Raw genomic sequence first — 13,519 nt, forward strand, 5'->3', positions numbered from 1 at the left:
AGATTGACTATCATGGAAGTGAAGTTTGACAGTCTTAAAGGATGAGTATGATTTCATCAAAAGCAAGGAAGGGCATTCTGAACAGAGGGAATGGCATAGGCAAAAGCACTGTGCTGGGATTTCTCTGGCGGTACAGTGAATAAGAATCCAACTGGTAATGCAGGGGACATGGGTTTGATCCCTGGTCCAGGAAGATTCCACATTCCGTGGAGCTACTAAAGCCTGTGCACTCTAGAGCCCATGAGTTGCAACTTCTGAGCCCAAGTGCTATAACCACTGAAGCCTGTGCGCGTAGAGCCTGTGCTTTACAAAAAGGAAAGCCTGTGCTTTACAACTGCAGTGAGAAGCCTGTGCACAGCAACGAAGAGTAGCCCTTACTCACAGCAGCTAGAGAAAGCCCGTGTGCAGCAACAAAAACCCAACACAGCCATGAATAAATAAGTAAAAATTAAAACAGTTTTCTAAAAAGCACTGTGATGAAAGAATGCTTACGGAATCTTCATACAGTCTTTTGTAGCTAGACTATAAGATGCATGATTGAAAGTATTGAAAGATATGGCTGAAAAAACTTAGACTTCTGAATGCTTGGATTTTAGTTAATAAGCAATAGCGATACATTGAAACTTTTTAATAAAGACCAGGACATGGTAAAATTTATATTATAGAAAGTTAACTCTATCATGTGGAAATTAAACTGAAATGAGAGAGGTACTGCAAGTAGGAAGACCTTTTAAAAGACTATTGAACATTTTCGTATGAAGGATAGAAAGAACTTGACTTTGGGCAGTAGGAATGAAGAGAAGAAAATGGATTCCAAACATTTTGAAGGTGGGAATACATAAAGATAGTAAATAAATAAATTTGATATGAATAGGTGGTTAGAATCAGAGACTCTCCTAGTGGAAGAGACCTGAGAATGCATCCCATGTTTGGGGTGGGTGGTGTGAAGAGCGGAAGAAAAGAAGAAAAGATGAGGAAGGGTAAGAAAAGCGGGGAAAGAGAAGAGATACAATCATATAGGATAGAAGTTAAGTTCAATATAGAATTTATAGTTGTCGGCAACCTGCAGAATGCTGTGCTCACAGAGTATCTGTTGCATAAATGAACAAATTAACAAATCAAGAAGTCTCTATAGCCTACATTTGCTTTTCTGGAGTCTCCTAACTTTGTTATCAAAAAGGACAAGGACTTCCCTGGAGATCCAGTGGTTAAGACTCGGCACTTCCACTGCAGATAACATGGGCTTGATCTTTGGTCATGTGGAGCCAATATCCTGTGTGCCTCTCGTCACAGCCAAAAATAAATAAATGAATAAATAAAATGCTACTCTTTTGGGAAAAAAGTTAAGGCCAGTTGATGCTGCTGTACTTCTTTTCAAGACCATTCAACTTTTTGGTATATACATAACTGATCATTTATGAAATTCTTCACATATTTGATGACTATGTTTAAATGACTGTTTAACTTCATCTGTTGTGAACTGGACAGTCATAATTTCTTTATTATTTTCTTGTAGAATTATTTTCATTCCCCTTTCAGTCATTTATCTTCAGGTCTTTTTCTGTTGTTGTTCTTGAAAATACCACGGACAGGGGAACCTGGCGGGCTACAGTCCATGGGGTCATGAAGAGTCAGATATAACTGAGTGTGCATGTACACACACACACACACACACACACACACACACACACACAGGTCAGACTTGATAAAATGTCTGAGTTAGGGATGAAATCATATGAACTTATATAGAACTTTTCTTCCCCTTCAGTTCAGTTAAATTCAGTTCAGTTGCTCAGTCATGCCCGACTCTTTGCAGCATGAACTGCAGCACACCAGGCTTCCCTGTCCATCACCAACTCCTGGAGTTTACCCAAACTCATGACCATTGAGTCAGTGATGCCATCCAACCATCTCATCCTCAGTCATTCCCTTCTCCTCCCGCCCTCAGTCTTTCTCAGCATCAGCGTCTTTTCAAATGAGTCAGCTCTTCACGTCAGGTGGCCAAAGTATTGAAGTTTCCGTTTCAACATCAGTCCTTCCAGTGAACAACCAGGACTGATCTCCTCTAGGATGGACTGGTTGTATCTCCTTGCAGTCCAAGGGACTCTGAAGAGTCTTCTCGAACACCACAGTTCAAAAGCATCAGTTCTGCGCTTAGCTTTCTTTATGGTCCAGCTCTCACATCCATACATGACCACTGGAAAAAACATAGCCTTGACTAGATGGACACTTGTTGGCAAAGTAATGTCTCTGCTTTTGAATATGCTGTCTAGGTTGGTCATAACTTTCCTTCCAACTAGTAAGCGTCTTTTAATTTCATGGCTGCAGTCACCATCTGCAGTGATTTTGGGGCCCCCCAAAATAAAGTCAGCCACTGTTTCCCCATCTATTTCCCATGAAGTGATGGGACCTGATGCCATGATCTTCGTTTTTCTGAATGTTGAGCTTTAAGCTAACTTTTTCACTTTCCTCTTTCACTTTGATCAAGAGGCCCTTTAGTTCTTCTTCACTTCCTGCCATAAGGGTGGTGTCATCTGCATATCTGAGGTTATTGATATTTCTCCCAGCAATCTTGATTCCAGCTTGTGCTTCTTCCACCCCAGCATTTCTCGTGATGTACTCTGCATAGAAGTTAAATAAGCAGGGTGACAATATACAGCCTTGACGTACTCCTTTTCCTATTTGGAACCAGTCTGTTGTTCCATGTCCAGGTCTAACTGTTGCTTCCTGACCTGCATACAGGTTTCTCAAGAGGCATGTCAGGTGGTCTGGTATTCCCATCTCCTTCAGAATTTTCCCACAGTTTGTTGTGATCCACACAGTCAAAGGCTTTGGCATAGTCAATAAAACAGAAATAGATGTTTTTCTGGAACTCTCTTGCTCTTTTGATGATCCAGCGGATGTTGGCAATTTGATCTCTGGTTCCTCTGCCTTTTCTAAAACCAGCTTGAACATCTGGAAGTTCATGATTCATGTATTGCTGAAGCCTGGCTTGGAGAATTTTGAGCATTACTTTATTAGCGTGTGAGATGAGTGCAATTGTGCAGTAGTTTGAGCATTCTTTGGCTTTGCCTTTCTTTGGGATTGGAATGAAAACTCACCTTTTCCAGTCCTGTGGCCACTGCTGAGTTTTCCAAATGTGCTGGCATATTGAGTGCAGCACTTTCACAGCATCATCTTTTAGGATTTGAGATAGCTCAGCTGGAATTTCATCACCTCCACTAGCTTTGTTCGTAGTGATGCTTCCTAAGACCACTTGACTTCACATTACAGGATGTCTGGCTCTAGGTGAGTGATCACACCATCGTGATTATCTTGGTCGTGAAGATCTTTTTTGTATAGTTCTTCTGTGCATTCTTGCCACCTCTTCTAAATATCTTCTGCTTCTGTTAGATCCATACCATTTTTGTCCTTTATTGAGCTCATCTTTGCATGAAATGTTCGCTTGGTATCTCTCATTTTCTTGAAGAGATCTCTAGTCTTTCCAATTCTATTGTTTTTTCCTCTTATTTCTTTGCACTGATCTAATCTTAAGATGGTTTGAGCACATGTCAGGAAGTTAAGACCATTATTCTAGTCCTGGCTCTCCCTGGATTTGAACAAGTAGCTTTGGTATTTAACAGTTGAGAAGCCTCAGTTTTTCCTGTGAAAATTGGATTTGGAATTCATAATTTCCAAAATATATCCTAGGATTCAGAGGTAGTAAAATTTAAGACAAAGAAGAGTATGAATGTCAAAGCCATATATTAATTACTTTCTTCACATCTACAAAGTACTTCCCTGGTGGCTCAGACGGTAAAGCGTCTGTCTACAATGAGGGAGACCCAGGTTCGATCCCTGGGTTGGGAAGATCACCTGGAGAAGGAAATGGCAATCCACTCTAGGACTATTGCCTGTAAAATCCCAAGGACAGAGGAACCTGGTAGGCTACAGTCCATGGGTGGCTCAGACGGTAAAGCGTCTGTCTACAATGAGGGAGACCCAGGTTCGATCCCTGAGTTGGGAAGATCCCCTGGAGAAGGAAATGGCAATCCACTCTAGGACTATTGCCTGGAAAATCCCAAGGACATAGGAGCCTGGTAGGCTACAGTCCATGGAGTGGCAAAGAGTTGGACAAGACTGAGCAACTTCACTTCACTTGCTACAAAGTACGTGGCATTTAGGGGATACAATGTAAACAAAACAGAAAAGGTCCTAACCCTCTTGGGTTTTAGGCCCAGTGGGAAGACATTCATTTTATTTATGATTGCACAAATAAATATGATTACAAGTTGTTAAATTTTAGAGAAGTAGATGGCACTGTGAGAGAGTATAAGAAGCAGACCTAATTTAGTTAAAAGCTGGATGGATTGAGAGTATTAGGTAGTGTTTATGCATGAATAAAGTACGTATTTTTTGTTAACTTGACCATAATCAATATTATTAGTATAACTATATGGTTGGAGAAGTCAGGAAGGCATCCATTTGGAACTGCAAATGTAGCCTCCTTCTGAACTGCACTGAACCTTTGATCCTGTTACAGATTTTATATAAGTTCCAGAGAAATTACTTCTTAGTTGGAGAAGCATTTGCCAAGCTTGGCATGAAGCTGATATTCTAAGTCTGTGTATGTGCTTTTGTTTTATTAAACATCTCATATATTGGATTCCAATATAAGATATCTTACAAATGCAACTGTATAGAGGAAAAAATAAAAATACTCTCTTAAGTTCCTGTAATGGTATCTGAGAAATCCTTCACAACTCTATAAAAAAATAACCAAACATTTCCAAAGGATTTGAAGTACCCAGAATAAGACTATACTTCTTCATATACTTTTTGAGAATGTACTTTTTCATATAATATATTCTACATAAAAATCTAGTTGAGGTCATCAGCTCCTAAGAATTTAACATCTTAAATTCATAAACACTAGAAAAGCTCCAAGTTAAAGAGCACTGGTATCTTTTTCAATGATGAATTATTGAAAAATAGGTGAATCTCTACATTTGAAGGCTTTGTTTTGTTTTTCATTTGGATAAAGACTTAGCCCACCTCAAAAAACAAACAAACAAACAAAAACCTATAGACTTTTTTGTATGTATGTGGCTAAGATCTCAGGACATCTCTTCTAGCCTTGAAAAAGGTCTACACCCCAAAATAAAAGAATTCTGGGAAAATTGTGTTGATGGTATGAGGGGATATTTCAGTATCTTTTTTTTTTTCAAGTGAGCTGGATGCTGTTACATTATTTGCTTACTTGAATTTGTTCCTGGTCTTAATGGCATTTTAAGGTATCAAATTTATCAAATTTGCTCCTTTTCCAAGAAAGGGAGAGGAATAGACACTACTTTATATAAGTGGGGTGACGAATGTACAGGGGCATTGGTTCCAGAGGCTTGCCCTCCACCGCTACCAGCCACACGTAACAGAATATAACAGTCCAGAAATCTCACAAGTCCTCAGACTCCAGGCATGGGTTCTTCACCATTAGGAAAACCACTAGATGGTGCTCTTCGTCATCCCTTCTAATTACACATCTGTTCCACGTAGAATACTTTGCCTAGCCAAAGTTTGGGTTCTAACTAGCTACCTTAAATCTTCAGCATAAGAAATGGAATTATGAGCAGTCTCAATATGCAGACTGTTTGTATTTATATTCAGTCATTTATTTAGTTACAAAATTATTCCATTTTATATGCCCTTGCCTTGTTATCCACAAGCAAAGTTTTGAGATTTTATCTAGCTTAGCCTCCTCATCTTCTTTTTCAGTCTTTTGATCTGTTTACTCTTCTGATTCCGTGGAAATTCTTTCTTCTACTTCCACCCAACCCCTGACAACTTTTCTTACTCTATGTAGATTGTTTCCAAATAATCTACATCTTATGATAAAGATAACTGTCTGCCTAGGACAAGACTATTTAAGGATTTTATTTTCATGCCAAAGATATATACTTACAGCCTGACTTCTTAAGCCATCTTTCCTCCCTCCATACAAACCCTGTACATCTGTCTATAGATCCTAAGGGCAGGAAGGGGTATTTTCCTACTTAAAGTCTTGTTATATTTACAAATAAGTAGTGCTTTTTTTCCCTATGTGTATGTGTGTTAAGTTGCTTCAGTCATGTTGGACTGTTTGTGACCTTATGGACTGTAGACTGCCAGGCTCCTCTGTCCATGGGATGCTCCAGGCAAGACTACTAGAATGGGTTGCCATTTCCTTCTCCAGGGAATCTTCCTGACCCAGGAGTTGAACCCAGGTCTCCTGCATTGCAGGCAAATTCTTTACCATGTGAGCTGTTAGGGAAGCTCTTTTTTTCCCCCTATAGATACTGTTTATTCTCTTAAAACTTCAGAGATTTACAATTTGGAAGTGTTTTTTGTTTTTGTTTTTGTTTTTTTGGTCATTATTACCACAACTTCTCCAGCAGGTGTTATTTTTTGCTTTTAGTTTCATCTAAATTAATGCAGTCTTATCTTCTTCCCAGTTAGACTAATACAGCAAAGTTTTACCTTCCCAATAAGATGACACCTCCCTCTCTAATCTTAGAGAATTTTTAAACTCGGAATCAGTATTAAGTTCCATGTTATAGCAAAAAATAAGAGGAAATGAATATATCATGAAGTTTTGTTTTTAAGAAGCAATAATCAAATTGGAGGCACTAAGAGAAAAAAAAAACCCAAAGATTTTGACTTTCTTTAGAAAAAAGCAATAAAAACCTTTAGAAAGCTGGGAACCTATTTTTAAATATCTTATTGAAAGACCAAAATCAACATATGTTTTTAAAAAATACTCTTAATGGTCTGACTAATGACAAAGACAAAGAAATCATATTAGGAAGTAGGTATTATTAAATAAAAAGCTGGCCCAAGAGAAAAGAACAAAGAAAATGACAAAGCATATACAAAATGAGAATCTGGATGAGCCAAGGAGGGATCTGAAGACAAACTAAAGGGATCCCCAAATAAAATTAGTCATCAGTTCTTTAAGAAGTTCATAGCTTGAAATCTATCTCTAGAATTATTGGGACAGCATTTGAATAAATGAATTATTTGTATTATTCATTCATTCAACACATTTACTGAATATCTCTTGTACACTAGGCGCAGCGTATGTGAAAGTTAAAACAAAACCCAAAATCTATTTCTGTGAGCTTCTTGTTTGGTGGACGAACTCACGATTTAGTTTTGGCTGAAGGAAACATTTGAAGTATTCACCCTTAATTATTTTGAAATAAATACATGAAATATGCACAGAATGTTCTAGATTTACACTTTCCAGTAGTCATATGGTCTGGTGGGAAAACACAGACAGGTAAACAATGACTTATAAGATAGGAAAACAGGTACTGTAGTTAGGCTGTGTTAGGCGTTGCAGTGAGATCACAGAGGAGGGACCTAACCCAGCCTTCAGGGTAATGGACGTCTTCCATAGAAGATGTATGGAATGGTAGGTAGGATACGTAAGAGTTACCCACTGAAGAAGAGAAAGGATGCTCCAGGCAGAAGGAGCAGAGGTACTGTGAAAAGAGGTTGTGGCGCATACAAGGAAGCGCAGGTGGTTTGGAAGGCGCCCCTACAGAAGTGGTAAGAGATCAGTTTAGAGAGATCGGTTGTAAAGGACCTTACCTGTCTACTTTATTGGGAAGGTGATGGAGAGCCAGTGAAAGGTTTTACACTATGAAGTGTCACAAATCATATTTACATCTGATATAAATCATACTGGTGAAAGTGGATGGAAAGAGCGCACAAGAAGCAGAGAGACCAAATAGGGAGTGTCTTTTTGTAATCCAAGCAAGAAATGATGATAGCTTGAATTAAGATAGATACAGATTCAGACTCAAGATACTGTAGAAGGTTAAAAACAACAGGATTGACTGCATCAGAGTTTTAGAGAAGTAAAGAAAAAGATATGAAGCCTCTTAGCCCTAAGAATCATTTGTGGGAAAGACCTGAGAGCTATAAAGTAGTGAATTTCACTTCCATATTGGTTACATAATTAGGAGAGATGGTATATAAGATGAGGCTGAATACTTAACCAGATAATGGATCAATGAATTCAATATCAGGAAATCTGAATTAGCTGTGTGAATCTGGACAAATCAATTTAAACATCCCTGCCCTTTAAAATTAAGAACATGGTGTCTTTAAACTGAGCCTTCAGAGGACTCTTAGAGATATTCCAAAGAGAGTGTCTTTTCTAGCTGCAAGACTTTGTGATCCATCATCTACATGCCCTGTTTGCTAAGATAAGTTATTATAATGATCAAAGACGATGGTATGTGAGAAAGTGCTTTGTAAGCTATAAAGTACTATATAAATTTATGCTACTATTATAATTTTAACACTAAACTCTTTGGTTTAATGCCAAGCATTGGGGCTTATTAAACTATAGTATCTCAAATAGGAATTGAGAGAGCAGAAAACTGACAGATTATTTTCCGTGTAGAAAAATTCTGGAAGATTAAGTAGATAATAATTGAAGTATAATTGGAATTGAGCTGATTTTTGTGTTTGATATATAAAGTAAGTCTCTTTGTGTGATAGGAAGTCTATGTGTGTGTGTGTCTGTATATATGGTGATGGTAGAAGCTGAGCTAACATTTATAGTCTTGGTTAGAGACAACTAGGGATTAATAGTTAATTGTTGCTTGGAAAGAGTAGCCTGAGACTTGCCAAAAAAGCCAACAATATGCTGGATGGTCTTAAGAAAAGAACTTTTTAGATTAAAAAAAAATCTTTACTTTTAAGGTATTAGAATTTTGCTTGTTATTTTTCAGTTAAGATCTCATGTTATTAAAGAGAGGTAACCAGTTATCTGGGCCATGGTAGGGGGTGATGGAGTTGCACCAGTATGAAACTATTCTACTTCTTTTCCTTTTTTGGCTGGGCCAGGTCTTAGTTACGGCACATGGGAAATTTGAGCTTTGTACCAGCATGCGATCTTTAGTTGCAGCATGCAAACTCTTAATTGTGTAGGATCTAGTTCCCTGACCAGTGATGGAACCCAGGCCCCCCGTATTGGGAGCTCAGAGTCTTAGCCAACTAAACCACCAGGGAAGTCCCAGAGTTTTCTACTTTTCATTGTGTGAAAAGACAGTGATGTGAGTAAATTATACTAAACAGTGAAAAGTATGATTAGATTTGCTGAATGAATCTTAGTTTTCCAGAAATAGGGGGCCTGAGAAAGGTGAATATAGTCACCTATCTAATGGGCATAGCTGCTTAGTACCTACCTAGCAGAGAACCAGGAAGTGGGGAGGAAAATGGTGTAACTCTGAGTAACTAAAAGGTACATATACTCAAAGGCGTATATAAACTCATTCACATTACTTGTGGGAGAGGATCCTGTTCAAACTATATTTTCTCTTCCTTTAGGTACTATTCTAGTACAATTAGCTGACTTACTGCTCAAGAAGATTATAGATGACATAAGAGATGAGTGAGAGAGCAGGGAAGAAGAATTTATGTAAAAACTGTAAGAGAGAAGGCAGAAAATTTATAAAATATAGACACAAGAACACAGCATTCTGAGCTATTAAATGTAATAGAAAACAGTTAATACTATAGCAGCCCTGGGAATTTATTGTGTAGAATAAAAATTGTTCTTAATGGTTATCAATGAAGAGAATTAAGAAAAGTTTAAATAGTATTTAGTATTATTTTTTAAAAAGACATGGAAAGAATTATGATGCAGTTTAAAATTTTAGGAAAAAATGCTTATGATGAAAAAAAAGTTTTTATGCTTAAAGTAAAAGTGATCATTAATTGTACAACATGCACAGTAAAAACTTAATTTGAATTCTTCATTCTCTAAAAATGCCAAATAAATTAAGCTGTTCTAGACTTTCGTATATTTATGTTTTTTAATTGTTGATTTTGAGCCTTTCTAAACTGTATTTCACATAGAAAATAAAGTTAAGAATTATTTTTGTTATTCCAAAATCTATATAAAATTTTTTGTGGTTTCTAAAATACTGGCTCAGATAAATTAACAAATGGAAAATTTGCAGTACTTTCTAAGAAAAGTCAGGTATTAGTGGGGAGGGCAAGTGGTGGCAGACATTCGTATTCTTATCAGAGAAGCATGTGTGTAAAATGATAGGGTCTTTTTAATGAGCCACAAGGCTTTGGTTTTCAGAATAACTAGTATTGAGATTGTCTTCAATTAACTAAACAAAGCTGTGTTACTAGTATTAAATTTTTGTAAGTACAAAAAATTTTTGAAAGAGATTCCCTTGTGGTCCAGTGGGTAGGACTTAGTACTTTCACTGCAGTGGCCTGGGTTTAATCACTTGTCTGGGAATTATGATCTCTAACTGTGTAGCTTGGCTCTTTCAAAATATTTTTTGTCTAAAGATATTAAGAAATCTGTCTTATGAAATCTAATTTTTAAGATATCTCTAGTTTTTAAAGAAGTGGGATTCCTTTATGGAAAAAAATTATTTGAAATATTCCTGCATCATCCTCATTTTGCTAATTCGAACATTTCACCTATGTGTTGCTTTCTTACATGGCTGCCTATTATTGCTGTTAGCTAGAAGTAGGATTTTATGGAGCATAATCCATAACAAAGCAGATGTTTTCAAGTATTTTGATAACCATGCCATCAGTATAGTTTCAAAATGCTTCTATTCACCTAAGGCTAAAAAGAGTCAAAAAACGTTTCTTGATTGAAGTATATTACTACCCTTGAACTTTCGTGGGATAACCATTTAAAATTTATTGTAATTAATGATTTAGAGTAATTAAATGGCAGATTAGAAGTTTGAAATGATTGAAATATTTGTGGTAATGGGTGTGGAGAACATTCTCAGTGGTGAAATTGAAGGTTATAAATAGTCTTTATTTGAAATGATTACTTGTAAATATTTTAATATATTTTTAATGAGTAGAAATTAATTTAGTGCTTAAACCCTTGTATATTTTGCAATTTTGTTTATATATATATATTTTTTTTTTTAAATAGTGTTTGCCAGCTCTGAGCCGGTGCCAGGATTCCAAGGAGATACCCTGCAACTTGCATTTATTGACCTCAGACAAGTAAGATGTAATAATGTACTTTTCATTTATTGCTTTCTACCTCTTGCCTTTTTCTTTTCTTTTTTTTTTAATGCTATAGGAATGCTTGTTTTTGCCTTGAAACATTTTTTTTCAGAGAAGTGCTTCTTTGATAACTAGGTGTTTGGTCCTTCTCTCTGAACCTGTATCCATTCAGTGTCTCAACCTCATAGGGCATTCTTGTTGGTGACTATTTAATTTAGTTGTTATTAGCAAAGCACATGACTAAATACTAACTTTATCCTTTGGTTTATTGATGCTTTAAGTTCTTAATGATTTTATGGTCATATATGAAAATTTGGTAGTATAACATTAGTGTTAGGACCCAAGTTAAATATAAATTATTACAACCATAAAAGGAATCCCTTGATTAAAATGTTGTCAGCGTAAAGAGTGTTATTTTTATGGTTTTTCTGTATGCCTCCAGAAAGAAGAATAAAACTAATTTTTAAAGGTAGTTAATTATGGTGGTGGTAGTGACGTTTACATAATTCTTTTCCAGTCATATAACTCTAAATATAATGACAAATGTGGTGATTTTTAAATCTCTTCTATTCTTTTTACTACTCTTTAACTTCTCTACTATATTGCCATTTTCTTTATTTTCTCCATATTACCTTGTCCCATCTCCCTCATAATTTTTCTTCTTATGCGCTTCTTCCTCTTTCCCCCTCCTTTTTCTTTCTTAATCCCAGGATTAAGGTGTTTAATCAAGCAAGAGTGTGGAGGAGGGGTAAATCCAAGTAAGAGGGCTCAGGAGTGTTGGAATTGACAACAGGAGTGACTGCCGCCTTTGGCAAGAAGAACCAGATGAAGATAGAATTAAATATCAGTCTATTAATGCTCCCATCCCCTTTGGCGGGTGGAGATAGATGGGGCTCCACCATTATTGGTATGAGTAAACTCTTCCACAGTGACGTTAAAGAGCTCTGATTTCATTAAATGTTTGACCGTAGAGCTGCTTTTGCTCATTCCAAGCCAATGTTCAATAAGTATTTATGAACTACTAGGTACTAATTATTTGGAGAGGGGAGATGTGGTTAAAATCCGCACAAAAGTATTATTAAAGATAGTTCCATCCTTATGGAACTTAATAATCCTTTAGAAAATCACAGTATCCACAAAATGGCTAGGAATACTTATATGACAGTGAGTCGTGTGGAAATAACTCATATTTCAAGTCAGGTTTAGAAGGAAATTAGAAAAGCCATTCCTGTTGCCCAATTATAATCTGTAAAGCACTGAACATATAAAATATAATCATGTTTATTTCTGTTTACAGTCAGCATTCGTGTATTATGCCAAACAAGGAACACTGTTATGAATGACCTAGATCTGTAGATGGTTAGCTACTTAGATCTATAGATGATTAGCTTTACTAAGTTGGGGAAGATAGTAGAAAATGAAAAAAGTGGATTCTGAACTTCCATTTCAGTTTACCAGAAGATATTCTTACTACTAATGGTAGATCTGTTTTCTTCACAAGTAGTTATCTTTCTTGCTGTCCTCTTCCCCTAGTAAGATTATATAGAAAACTGAGTCCTTTAATATTTATTGTTTACTATTTTTTCAGTTTCTATGAATTTTATGCTTTTCTAGTTTATAATGTCATGTAGGATTGTAGATGATCCAGTGGATGTTGGCAATTTGGTGTCTGGTTCCACTGACTTTTCTAAAACCAACTTGAACATCTGGAAGTTCACAGTTCACGTATTGCTAAAGCCTGGCTTGGAGAATTTTAAGCATCACTTTACTAGTGTGTGAGATGAGTGCAGTTGTGCGGTAGTTTGAGCATTCTTTGGCATTGCCTTTCTTTGGGATTGGAATGAAAACTCACCTTTTCCAGTCCTGTGGCCACTGCTGAGTTTTCCAAATTTGCTGGCATATTGAGTGTAGCACTTTCACAGCATCTTCTTTCAGGATTTGAAATAGCTCAACTGGAATGCCATCACCTCCACTAGCTTTGTTCATAGTGGTGCTTCCTAAGGCCCACTTGGCTTCACATTCCAGGATGTCTGGCTCTAGATGAGTAATCACACCATCGTGATTATCTGGGTCGTGAAGACCTTTTTTATACAGTTCTTCTGTGTATTCTTGCCACGTCTTCTTAATCAAATTGCCAACATCCGCTGGATCATCAAAAAAGCAAGAGAGTTCCAGAAAAACATCTATTTCTGCTTTTTTGACTATGCCAAAGCCTTTGACTGTGTGGATCACAATAAACTGTGGAAAATTCTTCAAGAGATGGGAATACCAGACTACCTGAACTGCCTCTTGAGAAACCTGTATGCAGGTCAGGAAGCAACAGTTAGAAGTGGACATGGAACAACAGACTGGTTCCAAATAGAAAAAGGAGTACGTCAAGGCTGTATATTGTCACCCTGCTTGTTTAACTTCTATGCAGAGTACATCATGAGAAATGCTGGGGTGGAGGACGCACAAGCTGGAATCAAGATTGCCGGGAGAAATATCAATAACC

The 13,519-nt window shown here is 36.8% G+C and overlaps 1 protein-coding gene across 10 annotated transcripts in view; it reads left to right on the plus strand.

Moving 5' to 3' along the window:
* Positions 1-13,519, plus strand: part of EXOC6 (exocyst complex component 6) — a 190,444-nt gene that overhangs the window by 145,357 nt on the left and 31,568 nt on the right. For all 10 annotated transcript variants that reach the window (XM_060405010.1, XM_060405012.1, XM_060405015.1 and 7 more), the window contains one exon: positions 10,949-11,022. In XM_060405010.1, the coding sequence (XP_060260993.1) occupies positions 10,949-11,022 (74 nt within the window). The remainder of the gene's footprint in view (positions 1-10,948; positions 11,023-13,519) is intronic.

This window comes from Ovis aries, chromosome 22 (assembly GCF_016772045.2).
Source record: "Ovis aries strain OAR_USU_Benz2616 breed Rambouillet chromosome 22, ARS-UI_Ramb_v3.0, whole genome shotgun sequence".
NCBI classification, from domain to species: Eukaryota; Metazoa; Chordata; class Mammalia; order Artiodactyla; family Bovidae; genus Ovis; species Ovis aries.